This window comes from Thamnophis sirtalis, unplaced genomic scaffold, assembly GCF_051295495.1.
Source record: "Thamnophis sirtalis isolate CommonGarterSnake01/CBP01778 unplaced genomic scaffold, rThaSir2_p1.2 scaffold_3, whole genome shotgun sequence".
NCBI classification, from domain to species: domain Eukaryota; kingdom Metazoa; phylum Chordata; class Lepidosauria; order Squamata; family Natricidae; genus Thamnophis; species Thamnophis sirtalis.
The window spans coordinates 97,316,612-97,343,515 of NW_028261383.1; the positions used below are offsets into that span (position 1 = coordinate 97,316,612).

General features: G+C 40.1%; 1 protein-coding gene across 2 annotated transcripts; it reads left to right on the top strand.

Annotated features, from left to right (window-relative positions):
• The first annotated feature begins 50 nt into the window (after positions 1–50).
• GDF9 (growth differentiation factor 9) lies at positions 51–19,033 on the top strand. 2 transcript variants are annotated; one of them, XM_087709576.1, is made up of 4 exons: positions 51–118; positions 1,624–1,716; positions 17,226–17,584; positions 18,022–19,033. In XM_087709576.1, the coding sequence occupies exons 2-4, from the start codon at positions 1,685–1,687 to the stop codon at positions 18,939–18,941; spliced, it is 1,311 nt and encodes a 436-aa protein (XP_087565702.1). In that variant the 5' UTR covers positions 51–118; positions 1,624–1,684; the 3' UTR covers positions 18,942–19,033. The 2 variants fall into 2 exon arrangements, with proteins under 2 accessions (XP_087565702.1, XP_013915132.2); XM_014059657.2 differs by lacking the exons at positions 51–118; positions 1,624–1,716 and having other exon boundaries at positions 17,182–17,584.
• Positions 19,034–26,904: the final 7,871 nt, after the last annotated feature.

Sequence of the window (26,904 nt, forward strand, 5' to 3'; positions counted from 1 at the left end):
CGCATGAAAGTGGGTGGGGTTAAAATAATGAACCTGAAACGCTGGCTTCAGACTAACTGTGTTTCAGCTTGACCCAGATCCTCTCATGCAAGAGAAAAGCCTACCAGCACACCAAATGGTAAATAGGAAGATTTATGTTCAGTTTAGAATTTGTGTCAAGGTTCAGATTGTAACTAGACTTTTTTAAGGTATTGATCTACTGCATAGAATGGCTACACACGTTTATCCGGCTCTTAATTTAAAGTAAGGATTTCAAATGTCTCCTTTGTCTCTGAAGAAAATTATTGTAAGGCTGTCCTGTCTTTTCTTTGATATGTTATGTTGCAGACTTTAGTGAAGTTTGGTTTCAGAATATTCTGGCAACCCTTCCAGCTCTTTCTCTGACTTTCTAATTACATATTTGGTTCCCAGAAAGACGCTGGCAAATTATATGCATGAGGAAAATCATAGTGTGGAAAGTATGTACACTTCGACTTCTCATATGTCAGGTGCATATTAAAATCTAGGATTGACTGAATGTATCCCATATATAATTCATTAACAACTGCTGGGAAAGACTATCCTTCAACAGCAGAATAATTGTTCCAGGCAATGAAGCCTCTACTACAATTCCAAAAGTTTCAATTAAATCTATTCAGGTAATTTTTTTAAAAAAGTTCTCAGTTGAAGCAGACAGCGCTTAGCAGGATTTCCAAAAATTATAACTGGGTATATAAATAAAAACTTCCTTCTCCTTTTGTGACTTGGGTCGTGAAAGATTCCATTGAGGTTGAGTGGCCAAACACCTAAAGACCAGGAGATGGCATGAGAACCATAAACTCTCCTGAAGGTAATCAGGCATACTCTCTGGAAAGTTTTATTCATAGAAAACTGTAGGTAGAACATCCATAAACCTGGCACAGCTGCTCCATCTCACTTGAATTTTGCACCGTGAAGTATTAATGACAATTGCGGGGTGGGGGAGGATGTTTTTTGAAGGCAAAATCACTCAATTCTCTCAAAACATAGTTTTTTTAAATAGACCTGGGGATTCCCAGACAGACAGCACAAACCTTGATTGTGTTCTGAGTAAGCGTGGCACGACATAACCGCGAATGTCAAAAGCGTGCCGACAACACCGCGGCGCTAAAACCGCGATGTCAAAAGCGCGCCCACAACAGCGCGCCCACAACAGCGCGCCGACAGAAGCGCAATTTAACTTAAGGTAAGGTTTAGGGTTAGGTTTAGGGTTAGGCTTAGGGTTAGGTTTAGGGTTAGGTTTAGGGTAGGTTTAGGGTAGGTTTAGCGTTAGGTTTAGGGTTATTTTTAGGGTTATGTTACAGCGCGCTTCTGTCAGCGCGCTGTTATCGGCGCGGTGTTGTTGCGCGGTTTTGACAGTGCAGTTTTGTCGCCGTGCTTTAGTCACACGCGCTTTAGTCTACCGCGGTTTTGTGGTGGAACCCTGAGTAAGATTCTGATGCCTTCTTTCATGAATTTGTTTGTATTTATGTTTTAAGGGCTTTTGAAGAATGTTTTCCTTGCTGGCTTTAGTTCTCCCATTTGTAACATGGACAATCATGTAAATTTGATTCATAAATAAAGGAGACCCTAAAAGATTCCAAATTCTTATTCCCCTTTGTGCAGAGCCACAACAAGATACCCAATTTTTTGATGGGAGGACAATAAAGAGAACTTCCTTCACTCCATGTACATCACTGACATTATTGTAAAACTAAGGTAAGTTAACATCTTCCACTCTACTGTCAAGTGGCAGATCACTTTAAGGGGTATAGATTTATTCAGTGCCCCCCCCTCAAAAAAAAAGTCTTCTAGCAGAAGGAGAAACTGGTGCTCAGGAAAGACAGCTAGATAACTGCAGACTCTTGGCATCTGCCATCTGACCAGGTTGATGAATTCTTCTAATGGCACAACTGATCTTAACATTAAGTTGCAAGCTTAATCTTCGATCTGTTTCCATTCTGTGCACATTTATGGGAATAAGTAGCAATGTGGGCAAGGAAGTTACAATAATAATCATCCTTCCTAAGGGACAGAAAGGTGGTGTATTTTTAAAGAAAAATAGAAATGGGACTATACAATTCTTTTATCATTTTTAATTAGTAAACAATCCCAGAGATGAGATGTTCAATGAAATATTTTTTATTTTAAATTACTTTGAGATATAACCCATAGGTAGTGGAATAGTACTATTTGGAATCAATAAAGTACTAAATTAAAAAAGTAGCAAAACTCAGAGTTATGAGATTACCACACCAATACAAGCATTCTAAAAAGAGTCTCTAATGTACTCAATAGGAAGAGTGCTAATTGGTCAAATTAAAATGACACCAATAAATTTGGCTATGAACTCATGAAGATGATATCAAAGATATGAGACATGGAAAATTAAGGCTGAAATTTCATTGAAGTGATCTATATCTGCAATGATACCTCCAAGATTAAAAATATGAAAGCAAGTAGCATCATGAAAATATTGCTGTATCAAAATTGTGTCCACTATTTCAAACATTGATGTCTGTACCTTCTGCTTTTCTTCTGAGAATCTCATCAACTACATCCAATCATGGCTTATTCAGTCTTCATAGCTTCAATCAATTGGTACTTTCACGTAACAATTTTTGAAAAGTTATGGGAATATTAATTTGGCATCTTATTCTTAACTGTGCCTTAAACACAATTTAAATAAAATAAGATTAAATAAAAGCATTATTTAAATAAAAACAAGAACTGTTGGTTTTGCCCTATTTTGGCCAGTATGCCACAAGTGCAACAAAAGTCCAGCTTTACACCAAGTATGCTTATGCTATACCATACAAGCTAGGATCTCTAACCTAGGGAATTCCCTTACAAGCCAACATTCTGCTACCCACATCCCAGCAACTAGAAGCTATATGCAATATACTCAGGAAGCCATACTCAACAAAGATAACATGAGAGTGAAACAAAGATGTTCCAAATGCACAAGATTGCTGAATTACAATTTGTTCAATCAATTTTGGAAGAGGACAAGAAACTTTATTTCATTTGTTCATAGCTTATTTGTGTGTGTGTTAAAGCCATCTTTACTATATGGAAACATTAGCTTTGAAAAAGAAAACTTTCGTAACTACTTAAACAGGGAGTTAAAATCATACTTTTTTATATCCAAGAAATATTTTACAAGAAATGGAATATATGTAGCTCGGGGTTAAATTGGGGGTGTTGAGGTGGGATATAATTTTCTCTTTGGTAGTTGCTTGGTACTGGTTCTGCTTGATCACTCAACCCACTTCAATGCAACTACAGCAACACAAGCAACTTTAGACAGTGAATCAAAACATCAATATAATCATAAAGTAATAATATGCAAAAAAAATAAATAAACTGGCAGCCCCCAACTACCAGCACTAATACTAACTCATAGGGTCTTCTAACATTCTAGCTCCAGCTTGGAAGGTCTTAAGGGCTTTTGAAGACAAAAGAACATCTTATTAGACACAAAATCCATTGTGTAACATCAATGGTGCCAAATTTCCCTCCTAGCAGTCCAGACAGGAAACAGTTTCTCCAAGGAAAAAGGATCAGAATTCAGATTAATAACATTTGCTAAAATGAATGAGATAAAGAGATTAGCATATGATATGACGTGGTAAGGCAAACCAAGTATTAGGACAGCTGGCTCCATTCCTACAGCATAAGGCAGAAGCCATAAGCCAATCAGTACAAAGAAGCATATCATACAAAGCATATTCATTGCCACTTTGTTACCAGTACCAAACACGGATACTTACAATAAAACATAAATGAAAGTTAGTCACCACAGAAATGAGATCTTTGAGGAAAGCTTCTGGAGTGACCAGAAAAGATAAAATGTTAGGTAAGCTCCCTGTTGGGAGAGCGAGTGCGTTCAGAGAAGCGTTGTGAGAGTTGTGTTGAGAACACACAAACCAGCATACAGAGACACTGCAGTTTAAATAGGCTTTTACTTTCGTGGAAATAGAGGTATCAGAGTCCATCAAACAGTCCAAGACAGTCAGTCATCAACGTCTTTCAGTTAAGGGATAATCCAAATAACATAGTCCATAATCATACAAACAATCCGGTACTCAAAGTTTGCTAGCAGTTGCAAAACTTACAATAGCTGACGGCACTTTCTAACAGTCAGCTTCCAAAACACTCAAATCAGATCAGCCCAGCATCTAACAAGCAGAAAGCTAACAGTCATTCTGGCTCCCTCTTATGACCGATTGAGGAAAACAGCAACCAATCACATTTTACAGTGTGATTTAAAGAAAACAGGTATAACATTGTTACATGATTTATATATTGTCAACCCAACTGTTAGATTATATTCCTAACAAGAAATGAGATCATAAGAGAAGAAGTGGTTTGCTCACCTGGAGAGGATATTGTGGTAGTCCATATCATACAAGGCATATACAAAAAAGGAGAAAGTCAAAGAACACAAGGCAGACCTAAAAGAAGATGGAGAGACAACGTCAAAAACGCATAAGACTGGACAACTGAAATGGTATAAGGCAATGTTGGGGAACCTTTTTGGCACCGAGTGCCAAAACAGGAGTGCACATGTGCACATGCCGGAAACCAGAAGAGCAGGCACCCGGTGCACATGCGCACACCGGGAAGATGATCTTCCAGTTTCCACCTGGTCTTCTGGTTTCTGGTGAGCATGTGTATGCAAAGACCAGCTGGCCAGTGCGCATGTGTGCACTGGAAATGGAAGAACAGCTGCCTGGTGAGCATGCATGCGCCAGGAAGATGATATTCCGGTTTCCAGCGCCTGCATGTTTACTGGCCACCTGGTCTTCTGATTTCTGGCATGCATGCATGAGTGAAACTAAGTGGCTGGTGTGCATGCCTGTGCTGAAAACCGAAATATCATCTTCCTGGCGCATGCTCATGTGCAATGGGAGGCTGCTCTTCTGGTTTTTGGCCCTCCCACACATGTGAAGACTAGCTGGCCGGAACACAAGAACCCAGAAGAGCAACAGGCAATGACTCACGTGCCCAGAAAGACAGCTCTGCATGCCACTTCTGGCACGCATGTTGTAGATTCACTAGGAGAGCCGAGGTGGCGCAGTGGTTAAATTCAGCACTGCAGGCTACTTCAGCTGACTGCAGTTCTGCAGTTCGGCTGTTCAAATCTCACCGGCTCAGGGTTGACTCAGCCTTCCATCCTTCCGAGGTGGGTAAAATGAGGCCCCTGATTGTTGTTGGGGGCAATATGCTGACTATGTAAACCGCTTAGAGAGGGCTGAAAGCCCTATGAAGCGGTATATAAGTCTAACTGCTATTGCTATTGCTATCACGAGTATAGGGTCTCCTAATTGAACAGAGGGTTGGACTAGAAGACTCCAAGATCCCTTCCAGCTCTGTTCTAATTGATTGATTAATTGATTGAACATCAATTGGCAATGGTTAACGCTGCCAGAAGAACAAGAACAAAAAGTTTGTCTCTCCCTCAATTCCCTACAAGAAGCAGAAGGAGAATGATGATGATGATGATGATGATGATGATGATGATGATGATGATGATTTGCTAGGTGAAAACACAAAAATTCAAGTGAATTCTATGTCAAGTGTAGCACTTTTATATATACTACTTATGAAGCATACTTTTCTTGTGCTCTTATAATGAAGGAGATTCGAAGTTTGACAAATGCAATATGTTGCTGTTATTTTTGAAACTTTTGCTAGACTTTCTATCAGTGTGAGAAATAACTCTCAAACCACTTCTTAATTTTTTCCCATCCTTGACCCCAGAGAATCGTGGAGATTTTCCTGTCTCCCCCCCCCTCAATCCTGGCAATATATTAATAATGGCTACCTTTATTCCTTTCCCTCTACTCTCAAGCAAATTTTTCCCCACAACAAAAAGTTTTAGGCAAGGAATTTGAGTGTCTATATAACAAGTCATCCAAATCAGGATTGTTTTCAAGCTAAGGCAAAAGAGGTAGAAAGGATCCATGTTGACCCTAAGACAGCTCAGGTTCAGAGGCACCTCTTCCCTTGTACAGAAGTCTCTTCTGAGCATACAGGCTAGGAACAACAAGGCTTTTATAAACAATCAATACCCCAAATTTTCACCCTCCCTCTTAGAGTCTGTAGATATCTATGGCAAATATTAAGATTAAGGACTCTTGGATTTATATAGATGCAACTACAAAGGAAATTGGTAAAGAGTCGAGGTGGTGGCTAGAGTGGTTAGAGTGCAGTACTGCAGGCTACTTCAGCTGGCTGCTAGCTGCAGTTCGGCAGTTCAAATCTCACCAGCTCAAGGCTGACTCAGCCTTCAATCTTTCCAAGATGGGTAAAATAAGGACCCAAATTGTTGGGCGCAATATGCTGATTCTGTAAACCACTTAGAGAGGGCTGTAAAAGCACTATGAAGTGGTATATAACTCTAAGTGCTATTGTTATGGTGCTAAGTGCTAAAGAATGCAAAATACATAGACGTACAGTAGCCTCCTGCTTCCCAGGCTCTGTCAGCATCTGGGTAACCTTTCTAAGGAAGTTTACAAGAATTCCAGCAATTCACTTTTAAATGAGGCACCTATAGATAGACAACTTATATTGGGAAAAGCATCGCCCAATCACATTATCCAACGTGGGGCTAAAAGTGACCCTATTCTCTAATATGTTGCCCATAGAAATATGTGTTCCTCCAGATATTTGAATCCAAAATTACAATGGATTTTCTGGGTAGTTATCAATTGGAATTAAATAATTTGGTAACCAACAGCATTCTTTAAATGTTAGCATCATAGGATCTCACATGGTGAGCCAGTTTGATGAGCACCAGCGTAGATGTGGAGACTATGAGTTGCAGGCCTGTCTTAGGTTCAAAGATGTCTAAGGGTGACTTTGGGCCAGTCACTTTTTCTCAGCCCCAAGAAGGAGGAAATGATAAACCACTTCTGAAATCTTGCTAAGAAAACTTCAGATACTTTTCCAAGCAAGTCAAAACTGACCCAAGGACAACAAAAAAAAATCCAATTTTTTGTGGATGTTTACATTATTGTAAATTTTTTTTAGCTTATATTAATTGTTTCATAATTTTAGAATTGTAAGCTGCCCAGATCTACTTAGCGACTATGGAAATTGATTAAATAAAGATAAATAATAAAACTGATTTTCAACAACAAAATGCCCAAAACTGACCCCATGTCTTTTCAGAGGTTAACATAGTAAGAAGCAAAATACTAGGATTAAGAAGCCTACTAGGTTCAACATACAAAGGAGCAAACATTCCTGAAATAGGTATGCAAGAATCAGCTACTGCATAACGACAGCCTTCAATAGTAACAACACATATACCAGATCAGAGGTCGGCAACCTTAAACATTCAAAGAGCCACAAAGGTCCTAACTGGAAGCTCCCCATTCAATTCTGGAGCCAACCGGAAGTTCAGTTCCCACACCATAGAGTCTCTCATAGCACGGCGTCCTTTTCCCTCTACCTGTTTTAACTGAAAGCCCTATCAATTATGCAGCTGATTGGTGATAGGGAGCTGCAGCAGAGGGATGAAAGAGCCACATGCAGCTCCACAGCCGTGGGTTGCTGATCCCTATACCAGATGATCACCTGTCCCACTCACAAATATATCTCTCCCAAGTTAAATTATACTGTAGTTAAAGACGTAATAGATGGACAACACAGACAACATGGGACAAACCTGAATCAAAAATCCTTTGCTAGTACAGGAGATTATATGTGGTGAGAAAGCTAGGACACTCCTTAGAAACTCCATTCATTTGTCATAGGAAAATATCACAGGTAAACAATTGCATCAAAATACTCTTTCTTCAGATTAGGGAGTCAATTACGCATGTACGGCTGCTTCATCCCTATTTGAAGTCTAGGATTGTAAGCAGGTTCCAAAGGGTTTCTTAAATTGTTAAGAGGCTATTAAATTTAGGCATTTATATTTATTTATTTACTTACTGTACTTCCTTTCTTATTTATATATAGGGTTTTTTTGTAAAAAATATCCATTTTTGATTCTTACTTAGGTCTGTTTTTCCCGCACTGCAGCTTTTGCATTTGTTTATTTTATTTTATTTTATTTTATTATTTTCACTTTTTGTTTTTATAAGTAACTTAAAGCGATGAACATATCTAATATTCCTTCCTTCTATTTTCCCTGCAACAACAACCACCCTGTGAGTTGAGTTGGACTGAGAAAGAGTGACTGACCCAAGGTCACCAAACTGATTTTCATGCCCAGGGCAGGACTAGAACTCATGGTCTCCTAATTAGAGACTGGTGCCTTAGCCACTAGACCAAACTGGCTCTAATCTTAAAGCCTATTGTGTTGTTTTATCCTGGCCATTTGTGGCAATAAAGTTTTTGTGACTTGTGACTAAATTGTGTTCTAGCAGGGCATATCTTGCCATTGCTTTATCGTTCATCTTCACCATAGTAAAACTTGTTTTATCCTAGAAGTCAGAACTATCCAGAGCCAACTTTATTTCTGCCTTTTGCCCTCCTGTCCATGTTGTCTGTCTACTCTATATATCTGAGCAGGCAATATTGTTCCATTCCAGAATATTACAATCTCTCCCAAAGTTGCAATTTAGTCAATGACTAAAGAACAAAAAAAATAAAAATGACAAATGGATACGTCTATTTTTCTTTCTTTCTCCAATTAAGTATTCAGGATGTTAAATCCTGAACCATGACAGGTGGCATGTAATATGAAAGAACATGAGGGGAAAACAAAGTCCAGTTGCCTTTTGAAAAAGCACCTTTGGGACTGCCATGACCTGGATGACTGAGAATTTCCATCGACAACTGTGAGATACAGTTTCCGTGTTCTGGAGTTCTGGGCGGGAAAGAACGAGTTAAAAGCAACACCAGCTTCTTCCCTGTCGTTGGAAGCAAGTCTGAAAACCTCAAAGCATTCCTAACTTGTTACACACATTTTGGCAGCCGTGACTGAAAGTGAGCCAGAAGAACAACAAACAGTGAAAAAGAATATAAATGGAGACTCTGAAACCACCAACCACATTTAATCTGGGAACTGAGTTTGGACATGAAATAGTTGAGGTCATAAATTTTGCAGAATATATTTTAAAGAGAAAGATGTAAAACTGAAACTGTTTTTATACTTTCTAAATGAAAGGTGAGAAAAGCAGAAAGGAAAAGATAAAAAAAAAAAGCAGAGAGCAACTATTATTCTGGACATGATAAAACAGCTTTAATAATAAATTAAATGCCCCTGATTTTTGCAGGCATGAAGAGATACAGTTTTTTTCCTTTGTTCTTTTTTAACAAGGGATTGAAGTGACAGGGTGAGCTATTTTAAAAGTTTTAAAACTTGCAGAGAATTACGGCCTTCGAATTCTGAGAAATACAGTCAATGTCATCACATTGTGCAGAATCCAGGGCATTTTGAGATAGGAAAGAGAAACTTTGGAGAAACAAGCATTTTTGTCTGGATAAAACAGACAAAAATCCCTTGTCCTCGACTTACAACAGTTCATTTAGTGACCATTTGAAGTTACAATGGCTCTGGAAAAAAGTGACTTATGACAGCTTTTCACACTTATGACCATTGCAGCATCCCCATGATCACATGATCAATATTCAGATGATGGCAATTGACTCATATTTATGACAGTTTCAATGTCCTGGCATCATATGTGATCCCCCTTTGTGACTATCTGACAAGCAAAGTCAATGGAGAAACCACATTCATTTAACAACCATGTTACTAACTCAACAACTGCTGTGATTCACTTAACTGTGGCAAGAAACATCTTAAAATGGGGCAAAACTCATTTACCTCATTTAACAACTTAAATTTTGGGCTCATTTCAGTGGTGGGTTTCAATTTATTATACTACTGGTTCTCTTGTGCGCACGTGCGACGCTTCTGCATGTGTGCAGAAGGGTTCGGGTGTGTGGGCGGAGCCTACCACTGCCGCCACTACTAGTTCGCCTGCTCCGGAGTGAACCACCAGAAAGCCATCCCTGCCTCAGTTGCATTCGTAAGTTAAGGGCCATCTGTACAGAGAGTCCATAAAGGAAAGATAGAACCAACATTAAACAGAAGTTAAACAATACAGTAAACTGTGAGCAATATGAAGAGAAGTATGTCAACATCTGCAGTTCATGAGAAGAAAGATTACAAATGAGATCAATTATTTTGCATTCAGGTGCCTATCAAAGCAAAATAATCAAGACTTGCAACCTGTAAATTCAAAGAGTATCAATGAAAGTGAAGGTGCTCTCTTGGTAGCAGGTCAAATAATGAATAACCCAGTAAGACCAACAAAACTAATAGTTTGCAATAGTGTAAATGAAGGCAAAATGTTATCATCCCAAATGTTATCATCCCAGTTATCAAGAAACCTGATCGAGTGCCACATTTCTCTCAAAGAGACCAATGAGTTTTTAATATATCTTGAATTACACTGCATTAAAGCTGGGAGGACACTGCCAGCACAAACAGATTAGCATGAAGAAATTTTTTCTATGAGTAGATCTGCTAAGGATTTTTAAAATTATATTTTACATTCATTGCCTTCTTTGTGTAACTGATCATGCTCCAATTACAACATATCAAGTCTCCTCTTAACATTTTAAAAATATGTTTAATTTTGAAAGCTTCTGATTGGAGGGAAATATGTGCTTGGCAGGTGGATGAAATGGTTTAATTGCAATCATCTGCCATTTTTGAAAATAAATGTATTGTTATACTTCTAGCAATTTCATTAAATAGAAAAGAAAGGGTCATTATAACTTATATTGTTATTTGCCCTGTGTTTGCTGAACCTAGATGACGTACTGTCTTCCCACCTATCCATCGCTAACAAAAATGTTTTGCCAAAAAATAAACACAAATTGACCATATAAAGAATCAGCTGGTTATTTTCATATATCCCTGAAAAATTTCCCCTTTCATTGTTTAGTTTTCTTTGGAGATTTGATTTGTATATTACCTGTGTGTAAGAATCTATTTCTTTTTCCAATATACCACTCCTTCTGAGGAAAATATCCAATGTTACAATATTTTTCCATAAAATTAAGACAAGGCTAATATAATCAAGGATTGTGGTTAGTGACCATTTACTCTGGCTCCTTCAGTTTACTCCTTTCAAGACTAGGTTTCAAATCAAGTCATTCTTTGACTTAATCAGAAACTGGATGAATATCGTATTGGGCTTTATCATCACTACTGCATATAGCACTTCTGCCCCCCTGTGACACTTTACAGAAACACATTTTTTCCCTTTATCCAGCTATTCTACAAATGTTGTTTACATTCAGGTATCATGGCATCGCCCATCACTCTGCCAACAAAAGTGTGTATAGTCAAGGCTATGGTTTTTCCAGTTGCAATGTACGGCTGTGAAAGTGGATCATAAGAAAGGCTGAGTGCCAAAGAATTGAGGCCTTTGAACTATGGTTCTGGAGAAGAACATTGTCCATGGGGTCATGATGAGCCAGACATGACTTTGCAACTAACAACAACAACAATCATGGTACCTTCCATGCCCCTTACCCCTTCTACTTTTCCTCACCAAAGGAAGAAGTCTGGCCTGAGAAATAATAATAATTGGACTAAAGACACCAGTAAGTTTCCATGGCTGACTAGGAATTTGGCCCTTGATCAGTTTCCCATCTGCTGTCTGTACTCCCCTGTATGTTGGAAAAGATATAAAGGAGGGAAGACAAAGTTTAGATGAGCAAACAATCAAACCAGCCAGAATCAGTTTTGGAACCTAACTTTGCTTTGGCAGGCTGTTCTACAGTAAATCATTACTCTCTTTTACTTAATGCATGTCTATTTGTTGTGCTGGATCTTCTTTTCTATGCTTTTTTTCTTCCAGGATCAGATGAGAGTGCAATATTTGTTGTTGTTGTTAGTTGTGAAGTTGTGTCCTACCCATCGCGACCCTATGGACAATGCTCCTCCTGGCCTTCCTGTCCTCTACCATCCTCTGGAGTCCATTTAAGTTCACGCCTACTGCTTCAGTGACTCCATCCAGCCACCTCATTCTCTATCATCCCCTTCTTCTTTTGTCCTCAATCTTTCCCAGCATTAGGCTCTTCTCCAATGAGTCCTTCCTTCTCATTAGGTGGTCAGAGTTTCATCTTCAGGATCTGGCCTTCTAAAGAGCAGTCAGAGTTGATCTCTAGGACTGACCAGTTTGATCGCCTTGCAGTCCAAGGAACTCGCAGGAGTCTTCTCCAGCACCATAGTTCAAAGCTCTTAATTCTTTGGCATTCAGCCTTTCTTATGGTCCAACCTTCACAGCCACATATTGCAACTGGGAAAGCCATCACCTTGACTGTACTCACTTTTGTTCAAGTTCTTCTTTCCATGTGGTGGGTGAGTTCCATCTAAACCCCACCTAGTTTCTTTTCTACCTTAAAAATTGTAGTTCTACCATATTGGAGCCTTTGCCTCCCACAATGCTTCTCACTGTCCTTTTAATTGTTCTATTGCTCTTTTCGGGTTTTTTACTGTTACTTTGATACACTCGGGTATCACTTATGGCTGTGTGTACCTCAAAACATTTTTCTTGATGTGTACATTTGCTCCTTTTTAAATAAGTGAGCAGCTGTCAGTTCAGGTAATAGGTCAAGAGAATAATTTAGAGTGTGCAGTTTGTACTTTATAACTGAGCCTGATGTCACAGGGATTGAACAAAATGCCAACATAGATGAATCCACAAGTAAACATGATCTTTCCACAAAGCTCTTTCTGTTTTTTTTATTGTTGGCTGTCCAGAGTCATGTACTTGGAATGGGCAGTCATGTAAATTAATCAATTAATTGATTAAATTAATAAAGCCATACCTATACAACAACCCGATCATTTGCCTAATAGTGCCAATAAGCATACATACTTCCTCCAAGAAACATCTCCTCCAAGTGATGCTAGGACCACCGGGCATCCCTCCAGACTCTCTCATAGGTCCACAAAATCAAATTTATTTGCCAGCCTATGTAAAAAAAATAAATTTGATCCAGTAGTGGATGAAATGCATTAATTTTAATTTTTAATATGGTAAATATTAATAAACATACTCCATGCAAACCCATACATCTCTTGTGGTTTTCAATAATTTTTTAAAAGTGAGAAAAGTCCCGAGGGAATTTTTTTTTTTAACAAACATTGATTTAGGTTGTTCTATCTGACAAGAATCTGGTCACCGTTAAAGAGAACAATTGTGTATCACAAGCTGACAACTAACAATGTACCAAAAAAAAAATCACATTAAATAGAGATAGAATGTGGGATCAACAGGTGACAGGAAATCATATGAGGATGAAATTTACCAGACCTTTCACTAGAGGGATCAGTAGAAGTTGAAATAGAATCCATTGATCCAATCCATGGAAATCTGCTAGAATTATAACGATAAGACAAAAATGACTTTTCCTAGAATCTGACATTTGTTATACTACAAGGTGGCAAGAAATAAAGGACTATGAACTGAAGAAAATTAAGCAATTTTTTCAGCATGACGTGACCTACCTATGCAGAACTGCATCCATTTCTAGGAAGAAGGAATAATGATTCCACAATTGGCAGAATTCAAGCACAAAGTGCATTCAGAACATTAGAATAAGGAAAGATTTTTTACAGCAAAGTTGGATGGGATTTTGATCCAAATACTTAACAATGTATAATACAAAGTAGAAGCAGCCATTAAAATTATTGGTGGGGGGGGGGAGCAAATGCTACAAGACCAAATCTGTGTTTAGCATTCTTCATTCATCAAAAGACACCAGCTGCAAAACTAAGTTTAATACAAAGATTAACAAGACAAAGAACCATGATTTGTTTACTAAGACTAAGAATAGAGAAAGTTTATTTGAATCATTGGGTATCTCTTAATGAATTTAGGAAACAAGGAATAAATCACTATTATGAGACAGAGACTTTCCAATCTTACAAACAGGGCACAAACAAGGAATCTAGTGCCCCCTTCAAAACAGAACAGAGTCCACACAAAGTGGCATCAATATGGCAATACTGGCGAGAGTTATATGAGGAAAAGATGAACTGGCAACAAAACTGAGACCTAGAAGAAAATACCTTAGGGAAATAATGAATTCATCAGAAAATGCTATGAACTCATGTAAGGGTCCAACAAGAAGTCCATGTCATGCCTGAACTTCAGCAGAAACCAAGCAGAGGTCCAGAGTAAAGAATGCAGAAGAAATTTTGCCAGAACTAGAATGGAACAAAATAAGGAATGGAAGAGAAAGACTTTTATAACTGAATCTAGACCCATTAAATGAACTATGGAAATATCTGCAGATCAGAAAGACTATGTTCTAGATCACTTCTTTTAAACAGAGCCTGAGAAGAATTTAATTTCTTAGGACAGTGGTTCTCAACCTGTGGGTCGGGACCCCTTTGGGGGTCGAACAACCCTTTCACAGGGGTCGCCTAAGACAATTGGAAAATACATGTTTTCGAAAAAATATAGAAAACATAAAATAATTTTATGATTGGGGGTCATCACAACATGAGGAACTGTATTAAAGGGTTGCAGTATTAGGAAGGTTGAGACCCACTGTCTTAGGAGATCCAGGAGCTAGTTCAGAACAAACTTCCTTCCTTTGGTTTGGTAGAGATTGTCAACAAAAGTATCTGTAAAATATTCTTTAAATAAAGTCTGTTGGGGGCCAAGCTTCTCTGATCATGTACACCTCTTAAAAATTAATGGAAGATGAAAGGAATGGTAGAGTCCTCCTAATCTATTATAATAGATTACACACTTTTCTAGTTCCACTGCTTTCTTTTGAGGCTAAAGTGATATGCAGTTCTTAAGTTTTGAAATCTTTGTAATCGCCAGTTTCGGATTCTGACAAAATAATCTGTTGTTCTCCTGTCTACCTGTTCAGCCTACATGAAGATGAAGAGGGAAGAAAAAATGCACTTGCTTTGGTGGTGTCATCACCCACAATTAGTTTTGCTTCCCTTCTCCACTGAAAGCAAATGGACTCCTCAACATTAACTAAGCCCTCTCTCTAGACCTCTGTCATGGATAATGCCTGGAATTAAGTTATCTGGAAATCCTGAGAATTTTAGAAATAAAGAATACATAGAGACAACAGACTCTACAATGTAATAAACTCATGAGGTCTACTTACAGAGGCTGGAGGAGAAGGGCTCATATTCTTAATAGCCCCATATCACAAAAGAACATTTTAAAGGTTAGAGATTAATTCTCTGACTATAATTCTCTGAACAAACCCTTCAAGCAAAGTGTGACTTACCTCTAAATAGAAAGACAAAAACTCAAGAATACACAACTATGATATTATTTAAGGAATTTCTGCCAACCACAACTGAATTCCATTTACACACCCACCTGAGGAAAACTCAGAACTTGAAACTAGTTTGGAATTTTAAACAAAAACATTCTGGAAGAAATCAATGGCAACCAGTTTTATATTACTTCCAAAAACCTGCATACCTCTACCACATGTCTGTAGTATGGAGAGAGTTTTTAATTGCAGAAGGATAGAAATGTATTTAATAAATCCATAGTCATAAGAAGTTTGACTTAACATGAATAAACCTTTAACCAGTACATTTTTGTGTAAATACCAAAGAAACAATAATCAAATATACAAATGTATGGCATTATGTAAATGAAATAAAAAAATCTTTTTAAGAAACTGCAGAATACGGAGCTTTAAAAAACTCAAAATCGCATGATAAATGCTCATTATTGAATGAGTACAACATAATGCTCTTGTGAGGTATGTCTAAATAAATATGGAAAAATACTATAATGTATGAAAATCAAACTCTAGATCTGTAAAAAAAAAAAATCCCAGTATCTTTGAAGCTAACAGCTTCACAGTAAGGAATACTTTTGGCCTTACTGTGATTTGAAATCCATTCTCGAGTTCCAAAGCACTGCATATGCTGTTTTGGGTGGTTGCAGAATATTTTTTTGGTCTTAATTTTGTGATAACTCCTTTCCTTGGAAGGAACTCTTCCAAGCAGTATGTAATTTAGAGACAAAAGGCATACACTGGTATACAACACACTAGCTAACTAGTCAGTCTATCTATTCAATCACTGTATTATGAAGCTGCATAATGAAACATTATGAAGGTCTTTGGATTTCTCTTCTACATTAACTATAGACTGGTGCTTGGTAGAAACTGTTACTCAGGAGTTAGGCTTGCTTGCTAGATTTCCCAAGGACTCTAGTTAGAAATCTTCAGTAATAGTTTAAAATATTCAGCTGGAGGAACTGATTGGAAAGCTGTTTATTCTATTTCCTTGCCTGCTTTTTTCAACCATCGTAAGTTCTTTTAATAAAAAAGCAAGCAACAACATCTGCAATTCATTTTTTTTCTTTCATTCCATTCACGGAAAACTCTCTAATGAAATTATCATGGCATTCATTGTGGCTTAAGCAGGAAAAGTTGTTTTACACTGGATCATTATTATCATCCTTAAAACTGTAGAGGTTTTTTTTTTAAAAAAAATATAGAATAGCCTGCTCATTTTATTTACCTGAACAGAAAATAAAACAAGTTAGACAATAGTAATAATATTTATTTATTTTTAGTTTGTCACTCGTGTACAAGGTAACAGGAATAAGAATAAACATGAATAAGAACACAGGAAATGGGTACAAATAAATGGGGACAGTACCTCCCTCCAGGAATTCATTATTCTCTATACGCTTGTCTTCATTTGAAAGGCCAGTGCAGTGAAAAGCACATCCCAAACAAGCACTACACTGTGAATGTGTCTTCAACATGCACAGGACTATCAAATTAAATGTTTCTATTATCTGGCACTAAAGTTAAGCACAGCTGTAGTTTTAGAATCAGGACTAATTAATCTTGAGACAAGCTTAAATCTCCCTTTCCACAAGGAAGACCTAGTTTGAACTATGGGCTTACTTTCTGGAAAGTGTTACAGAGTTACAGCATACATTTCACCACATGTTCCAAATTATTTTAGTTAAATCTGGTTTTAACCTTACTGAACTTCAGGCGAAAAGGAACCCTCACGTGGAAAGGGAGGAGTCCAAGTAAATAGGATGACACCATCAGGTGCGGCTTTCCTTGGTGTCCAATTAGTGTAGCTTTATTTAAGAGGCTAGAAGGAGCTGGCTCTTTTGTTTTTTGGAGGGCTTGCTCTGTTATGGAGGAGATAGTTACCTTGCCCAACTAATCCTCATCATGAAGCTTTTGGGAAGATTATTTCTTTGTTTCTGTTTGGACAGGTTCTTCTTTCCTGGGGTCCTGTGTGCCCCTTGTTTGAGAAATGAAGGGACTTCTCAGCCATTACCACTCTCAGAGCTGCAGGTGTCCAAGAGATCTCTGTCATCATTTGTTCTTCCAAAAGAAAATGGCCAAGGCCCACATGCTGCTCTTTTCAAGCTGCTGTCTGACTATGATGCCCAGGGCTTGGAAAGTGATGTCTCAAGACCACCCCCAGATTCTAGAGCCCTACGGTATATGAAAAATTTGTATAAAACGTTTGCTACCAAGGAAGGCATTCTTAAGGCCAACAAAAGGCATCTCTACAACACTGTCCGTCTTGTCACACCACATGCTGAATGCAAGCATCCCACTGCTAATGGTATGTGAAAACTTTTTTTGGGTTAACTATTTTTTTTGTACCTTGTCAAAATATGGGTGGTCTTGCTTGTTGTTCCATGTACAATGGAATGGGATACATCTTTGGAGTCCCTTTTAATAGTGTAATAACTAAATATATATTTATATTTTGCTGTAGTTGGAAAATAACCTTTTTGTAAAATGTCAGTAGTAGTGGCCATATTGTTTCTCCAAAGCTTTATACTGATAGGCTTCAGTTAAAAAAAATGGATATTCAAGATGGCTGCCACCCTAAAATGACTGTCTTCCTTGCCATTTGCTCAAAAAAAATGCATGCCTGAAGTCTTAGATTAATTACTTTCATTTGCAAATATACTAAAGTATAAAGTGATTAAGAGGAGCAACCGGGGAGGGCAGAACTACTTTGTTTAAACATTTTTTTCTTCAATCTCTTTGCAGGAGATCTTCATTCAATATACCTGTTTTTCAACCTGGATGGTGTTACTGCCTCAGAACACTTACTCAAGTCAGCCTTACTGTTCTCACTGGATGAGTCTGTTCCTACAGCTTCAAATCTTACCTGTGTTTGCAACGTGGCTGTTCAAGAAAGCGATGCCTCCAGCCAAGTGTGCATCGATGTTCCACATGCAATGGTATTCAGTCTGGATTTTGAACATAGACGCAAATGGATTGAGATTGATATGACCACTATTCTTCACCCTTGGATAGTTGACAAGAAAAGAAACCTCCATTTGGCTGTGAATTTCACCTGCTTGAAAAATGAACATTATCCCAACTCTGAATATGAGTTCTTCAACATGGCACAGAGATCCCTTTTTCTTCTCCTCTATACTGTTGACACTAGTGAGCACACTTATCACAGATGGAATTTTACATTGTCTAGTCTCAAAAAGAGTCCTTTCACAGTTCCCAGTGAAGAGGCCAGGAAAGGCCTTAAACAGGGAAGAATACCTCGTCACAGAAGAGAAGATGGGAAAATAAAAAACACTCCACTTCCAATATTTAACATAAGTCAGTATTACAAACAGTTCTCCATTCCTCAAAATGAATGTGAGCTTCACAGCTTTTGGTTGGAATTCAGTCAATTAAAATGGGACAAATGGATAATTGCACCACATAGATACAATCCTCACTATTGCAAAGGTGACTGTCCAAGAATTGTTGGCCATCGCTATGGCTCTCCAATTCATGCTGTTATTTTGAACATCATGCGGGAGAAACTGGATTCTTCAATCCCTGAACTTTCCTGCATTCCAGCTGACTACAGTCCTTTGAGTGTTTTGAAGGTGGAGGCTGATAGATCAATTGTATACAAAGAATATCAGAACATGATAGCGAAACGTTGTACATGCCGTTAAAACTAATTGTGATGTAATGACCTTGTAGTTTGATATTTTCCCTACTTGTGAATTATTAATTGAAAAATAAAGTATGAAGTGCAAAAGCATAATTCTAATGTGTTTGTTTTTCTTAGCTTTTTCTGATTGGCAAAATAAATTAAGAGGTTTTCTTGTTTTCAAAGTAAAAAAAAAATCCATGAATTGTTGGTGTTTTGGGGTTTGACAAAAAGCACATTTATCTAAATTTAAATAAGTAAATACCATGTTATGTTACAATAGTTTTTGTTTTAGAGTAAGAATAGAATAAAATAACAGAGTTGGAAGGGACCTTGAAGGTCTTCTTGTCCAAACCCCTGCTCAGGCAAGAAACTCTACACCACCTCAGACAAACTGTTATTCAACATCTTCCTAAAAACTTCCAGTGTTGGCGCATTCACAACTTCTGGAGGCAAGTTTTTCCACTGATTAATTGTTCTAAGTGTCAGGAAATTTCTCCTCAGTTCTAAGTTGCTTCTCTCCCTGATTAGTTTCCACCCATTGCTTTTTGTCCTGCCCTCAGGTGCTTTGGAGAACAGCTTGACTCCCTCTTCTTTGTGGTAACACCTGAGATATCTGACCACTGCTAGTCCTTCTTTTCATTAAACTACATATTAGTTTAATGAAAATAGGCATATTAAACTAGTCATACAAGACAGGTTTTAGACATGTTAAAGTTTTTAAACTAGTTCAAGCAAAGGGTCTTACTATTACTGATTTCTCAATTGCTTAATTTTTATATTTTTAGTGATTGAAGCTGGTTGAGACTATTGTGACTACCAGATGTAAATTTCATTCTAAAGCAATAACCATTTTTTCTGACTTTTGCAAGTTCATGTTGCAAAATAATGCAGACTAAGTTTGTTATATCTCTATACACTCCTACTAAATAACTTGAGATTTTGCAATAGTTATGTGAAGATACTTCTCCAATAACCAACAAACTGCATTAAGTATGAATATTGGTAATAATATAAGCATGAGTTCGGTATAGAAGTACCTTCTTTTACAGGTTTAATAATGTGGAAAGAACTTTGCAGCAGGCTGAAAAACATCCCTTTTATAATGGGCTTTTATCTGATTTATGACTTTAATTAACTCTGACATTCAGGTTTTAAATGCTTTCAGTTTTGCTTTCTGATTTATCAATGGAAAACATCATTCACTTCAATATAAATTAAAATTAAAAATCTGCACTATAGTCCATGGTATTAGTGAACTTTTAAAAGTAGGTGTTCTGAAGATATCTTAAAGCATTTTAATGTTCTATCTGTAACTGAAATCCCATTTAAGTGTATAAGCCTGAATACTTGTAATTTGACTTGATTTTTATTTTTCCATTAATCCCAATCATTTATTAACTATATTTTGTAGCAATCTTTGGTAGTCAAATACTTTGATCAGTTTAAAGAAAAAAGGTACTGCCTAAATGAAAGTAATTGTTTCCCTGGAACTAACTAGGTATGCTGAAATATGTAAACTTGATATGAAAAACAACCCTGTAATAGACACTACAATTTTACCTAGTCTGCTCCTATCTGAAGTTTGTGAGAGATTTTGTAATGGATCATGTGAAGATATCTCTGTAATGAGCAAGACATTTGTGATTGAAGGTAGATGGGGTCTGGGTTGTTAGCATGAAAATAGAAGAATATTGCAGGAAGGGATTAGAAATTGGCATGTTTGAATTTCATTGCCTTGGAAAGTAAGCATGGATTAGAAGAACAGGTGGCATTTTCTCCAATGCTACAATGCATTGAGTTTCAAAACTGGCTGCCAAGCTGAAACTAAAAATGTTCAGTGGGATAGTCAGCAACATTTTCAGGATCTTGGGTGCCCTGTATAGTTTAGAAAATAGTGAGTTTGATTTGGACAATGGACTGAATCAAACCATGTTTTAAATCACAGGTGGATTAGTATAGTAAAGCGCAATCAAACATTTTTTTAGGCTATAGCAATAGTAATAGCAGTTAGACTTATATACTGCTTCATAGGGCTTTCAGCCCTCTCTAAGCGGTTTACAGAGTCAGCATATTTCCCCCAACAACAATCCGGGTCCTCATTTTACCCACCTCGGAAGGATGGAAGGCTGAGTCAACCCTGAGCTGGTGAGATTTGAACAGCCGAACTGCAGAACTGCAGTTAGCTGAAGTAGCCTGCAGTGCTGCATTTAACCACTGTGCTACCTCGGCTCATAAAATATGCACTGAGTCCTTCAGCAAGTTGCCTTGTCAATGCGGAGCTATCCCTTCAGTCATCTGGTTGATTTATTGCTGCTGAGGCAAATATTTCCAAAGTTTTCAGCTACATCTCCCACAATCTCATTAATCATGTTTTAAGAGGCTACTGAGGCTTGAAATCCAAAGATGGGTGGTCAGTTATTTAAGATATCCCTACTATTCCTCCCATGTCTATGGCGACAAGGCCTCTGAGTCCCATAGTTAAGTTTCCACCAGCTGTTCTTTTCCTGAATATGTTGAATACCAACTTTAAAACCAAAGCACAGTTAGCATTGGTGCCAATGATCATTTATGGTATACCATTGACTATAGTTACTATGCCAGGTTTATATCCTAAACTACAAATCTGTTCTCCTCGTGGAAGAAATAGTCTATTTAAATAACCAAATGTTGCGAGGGACAAGCTCTTTCTGACCCGAAAGCATCAAAATGATATAGTTTGGATGCTTTATTTGTTTAATATTATTGTAGGATGAGCAGAAAGTTTCAGCATTTTAATGGTTGGGTTGAGGTTTTTTTGCAATAGGAAAGCAAAGGCAATGACTGGGTTGGCAGCAAGGGCATTTGTTTTAATTTAGAAAGAATTGTTGAGGCCAAGAAACAATGAAGAATGATAAGAATCTAAGCCAAATCTTTAGGTTAGGTTTGTAGAACATGTTAAATCAAATGTGCTTGGCTGATTGGTGGCTTAGGTATCTTAGTGAAACTGACCAGTATGGCTCAGTGCAAAGTCAGACATCTAAATTAAACCATGATTGAGTTAAACATGAATCAGAAGCCATGCGCTAGAAATGGCACGTGCATTTTTGCCTGTTAGAAGAATTGATCTTGAAATCACAGGCTGATTTCTGTGCCTCCTTTAAATATAGACGAACACATCATAAAATACTATTTTGTTACATGGAAGTGAAGCAATGATACTAGATTTTAATGGTGCATCTTGGCTTGGGGTAAATCTGTAAGTATCACAGTATTCCATATTAATGTAGGGAACTAAGTGCAGAGGAACAAAAGGCATCAGTAGTATGGCATCAGTAGTATAGCAGTTTATAATACCTTGTTTTTGTGTAAAGTGAAGACAGAAAATTGAGAACGAATTTATTGTGATGTCAAATTTGGAGACTGCTCTTACCAGATAACTGGGATGGTATAGAACTTCTTATTGATCCAAAGTCCTGACCAACTAAATGTAAATTAGCATTGGGCACTATCTAAAAAAATGAAATTCAATGGTGAAAAAAATACATTTAGGCAAGAAAAACAAAATGCACAGGTACAGTATAGGTGGTACCTTGCTCAATAGTAGTAACTGTGAGAGGGATCTTAGAGTCCTAGTGGACAACCATTTAGATATGAGCTAGCAATGGGCAGCAGCTGCCAAAAAAAGGCAACATAGTTCTAGGCCGCATAAACAGAGGGATAGAATCAAGATCATGTGAAGTGTTAATACCACTTTATAATGCCTTGGTAAGGCTACACTTGGAATATCACATTCAGTTTTGATCACCACAATATAAAAAAGATGTTGAGATTCTAGAAAAAGTGCAGAGAAGAACAACAAAGATGATTAGGGGACTAGAGGCTAAAACATATAAAGAACGGTTACAGGAACTGGATATGTCTAGTTTTGTGAAAAGAAGGACTAGGGGAGACTTGATAGCAGTGTTCCGATATCTCACGGGCTGCCACAAAGAAGAGGGAGTCAAGCTATTTTCCAAAGCACCTGATGGCAGGACAAGAAACAATTGGTGGAAACTAATCAATAAGAGAAGCAACCTAGAACTAAAGAGAAATTTCCTGACAGTGATTCTGGCTTCTTCTCCCCACTCCCTTAGCAACATAACTTTTACATGGGTGCAATGGGTTATTTCCAACACTTGAATTCTAGGATAATCTAAGCATGATGTATACTAAGCAAAACAGAACTTGGTCAGTCTAGGGAAATGCAGATTGCAGGAAGGAACGGCCTTTTGATTCATTGCTGGATTTTGGAAAATGAGCGGTGGTATCAGTGGCTCGGGATAGAGGACTCGACCAAAGCAAGAGAAGGGGGGACTACGTATGTTGAAGTGATTCAGAAGATGTAAAACACCAGGAGAGGATGGCATACCAGTCTAGACTTAAGAAGTCTACCTTAAAATGTTCCCTAAACAATCAAGTCTTAGGCTAGCATGCAGGACATACCTGCTTCAGGTAAAACCACAATTGTGCTACTGCCATGGAGAACCTGAATAGAAAGTGCAAAGGTAGTTCCCTAGATTTGCCACATCACCTCAAAGGTTGTCAGAACCGAGTAATGTGGGGAAAGAGGAGAGGCCATAGTGGTGGATTTTACTAAGTAATCACTGAAAAGGGAAATGAGAATCATCCCATAAATTGATGCACAACGATGTTGAGAGTGCAGTGTATCTGTTGAGATTATTGATATATTTCCACCCAGGGCTGAGTAAGAGATCTTGTGGCTGTTCTTACTTGATGTCTGGGAGCAATAAGGGGTTTAATTCCAGCAGAGTGGCTGTTTGTGCAGAAATTATCTGGCATGCTGCCACTTCTTATTCTAATTCTGGGATAGCATTTATCCTGAAGTAACAGGTTTACAGTTTGGGAATTGAATTTACAATTAGAGCAGCAGATTAAGAGTATGGCCAAGGGTAACTTCAGCCAGTTTTGATAGTTCTGAAAATTACCAGCCTTTTTTAGAACGGCAGGCTTAGAAATTTACATATTTATTATCTTGCAGTTGGGGTACTGCAATATGTTTTCTTAGGTCTGTCCCTGAGGACTATTCAGTGTTGAATACTAGCGCGGGAAATACAAGCGCGCGAATAAAGGACTCCTTCCCTGATTGGTTCCCGGGCGGAGCCGGTTCAATCCTCGCCCTGATTGGTCGAGCTACTCGACGCCCCATTGGCTCCTCGTTCAAACCCGGGGGTATAAATGTTTGGCGCGAACCACGCCACGTTGAATCGCAGTTTACCATGAGCTGAATAAAGTCACTTTCACTTATCTCTTGTCGCGTCCTTCCCTTCGCTCCAAGATACAAAACTGGCGACGAAGGTGGGATTCCGATTCCCGCGACCACGGAGAAGAGCAAGCCAGCTGCCACCGCGTCTGAACCAGCTCGAACGCTAACTTCAGACTGAGAATTCCGGCAGCGAACGCGAAGTTTTTCTCCGCCTTTCCTCTCTCCCCCTCCGGCTCCACACCTCGATGCCATCTTCGCTTCCGCCTTTCGCGCCATTCGGCGGAGCCAGCGGAGAATCATGGGACAGTTTCATGGAACGTTTCGAGTGCTACCTGATCGCCTCGAAGAACCAGGCTCAGACCGACGAGGAGAAATGCAGCTTCTTCCTATCCTGCTGTGAGCCTTCCATGTTCGCCTCTGCGAGAGCCCTGGCCGCCCCGAGGCCAGCCTACAAACTCGGGTGGAGCGAGCTGATGTCCAGGCTGAGGAACCACTACGCTCCCTCACCCTCTCTCTTTGCACGCCGTTTCGCTTTCCGCCGCCGAGTGCAAAAGCCCAACGAGTCCATCAGCCAGTTCCTGGAGGCTTTGCGCACAGTGGCCGCCCAGTGTGATTTTGCAGACCTGGAGGAGAACCTCGCGGAGCAGTTTGTGTGCGGGGTCCGCGACGTGCAATTGCGCAGCCGAATGCTCCGGAATCACAAGATTACCCTGATGCAAGCCGTGGAAACAGCGCGAGCGGCCGAACTCTCCGAGCAATCCACGGCCGACATGGAACGCCTCCAGCTAAACCCCCCCGCGCAAGCCGCCGCGGGGCCGTCCACCCAGGCGAACCTCGTCGACGATCTCTCTCCTGCTGAAGACGAGGAGGAGGAGGAGGAAACCGTAGGGCAAATGAGGATGCAGCCGAAGCGGAGGCCACCCCAGCAACCGCCGACGCCCGTTCAGCCAGCCTCAAACGCACCTTGCCGCGGATGCGGCGGCCGCCACAGCCGCGCAGCCTGCCCGTTCCGCTCTGCCGTCTGCCGCCGCTGCCGAGGAGAAGGGCACCTCGCCAGAGTATGCCGGGCTCTCCTGCCAGCCCCGTCGTTTATGCAGCCCAGCGACCAGCGCCAGGCACCGCAACGCCGCCAGCAGCCACGTCCCGCGAGGCGCTCCGAGGACTGCCACTCAACCTACCAGCCCCCCAGCGCCGACTGCGTGGTCTACCAGGCATCCCACGTTCCCGCTGGCAACCGGAAAATAAGCACCGCCGTCCGGCTCGAAGGTCAGCTGTGCCAAATGGAGGTGGACTCCGGTTCATCCCGTTCTCTCCTTTCTTGGGCTTTGTTCTCCCGCCTTTGCCCCGGGGTCCCTCAGAGAAAGCTGCGCCCCGCCGGGGTCTCCCTCCTAGACTATCAGGGAAATGGGATTCCCACAGCTGGGATATACCACATCCGGGTGGAATATGGGAATTTTAAAGGGAAACTACCAGTTTTAGTCGTTAGGAACAACCTGCCCGCTCTCCTGGGGTTAGAATGGTTCCCCGCCTTGGGCCTCACCATAGAAGGGGTACACAGGGTAGTTCCCCTCCCCGTAGATAGCGTCCTAGACGAGTTCGCAGATGTGTTCGATGGGAAATTGGGTTGTTACAAGGGTACCCCCATTTCTCTCTGCCTCGATCCCCAGGTCGCTCCCGTTAGGTTGAAGGCACGCAGGGTTCCTTTCGCATTGAGAGCAAAGGTAGACGCGGAACTTGATAAGCTTATTGAGCAAGGGGTACTCGAGCCCGTAGATCACGCCCGTTGGGAAACCCCCATAGTCCTCCCGGTCAAACCCGACGGATCGGTGAGAATATGTGCCGACTACAAGTCGACCATCAATTTGGCCCTGCAGGCAAACCCGTATCCGGTTCCCGTAGTGCAGCACCTACTCCACTCCTTAGGACAGGGCCGCATCTTCGCTAAGCTAGACATGGCACAGGCCTACCAGCAGCTTCCCGTAGACGACGATGCGGCTACAGCCCAGACCATCGTCACCCACCGCGGGGCTTTCCGTTGCCGCCGTCTCCAATTCGGCGTTTCGGTTGCCCCTGGGATTTTCCAGAGCCTCATGGAGCGGTTGCTCCACGGGCTCCCAGGTGTCGTTCCCTACTTCGACGACGTCCTGGTCGCAGCCCCCAGTCACTCGGAACTCCTGAAAACACTGCGGGAGGTCCTCACACGTTTCAGGGAGGCAGGACTGAAATTAAAGCGCAGCAAATGCGAAATTGCTGTTCCCAAAGTTGAATTCTTGGGGTTCCTCATTGATGCCCAAGGCATCCACCCCACTCCTTCCAAAGTTGCCGCCATCAAAAACGCACCCGCGCCCACCTCTAGGGCGGAATTACAGGCGTTCCTGGGGCTCTTAAACTTCTACGCCCCTTTTATCCCCCACAAGGCGTCACTAGCTGAGCCGCTACACCGACTACTTGACCGGTCAGCGGCCTGGAAATGGGGTAGCCGTGAAGCGCACGCGTTCGCGGCTATAAAGGACATTTTAACTTCATCGGCAGTCCTAATCCAGTACAGCGATAGGATGCCTCTAATTCTGACTTGCGACGCCTCCCCCTATGGCATAGGGGCGGTCCTGAGCCACGTCCTCCCGAACGGCTCAGAAGCCCCCATAGCTTTCTATTCCCGGACACTCTCCTCCACGGAGCGGAACTACAGCCAAATCGATAAAGAAGCCCTGGCTGCAGTGTCCGGCATTAAGCGGTTCCA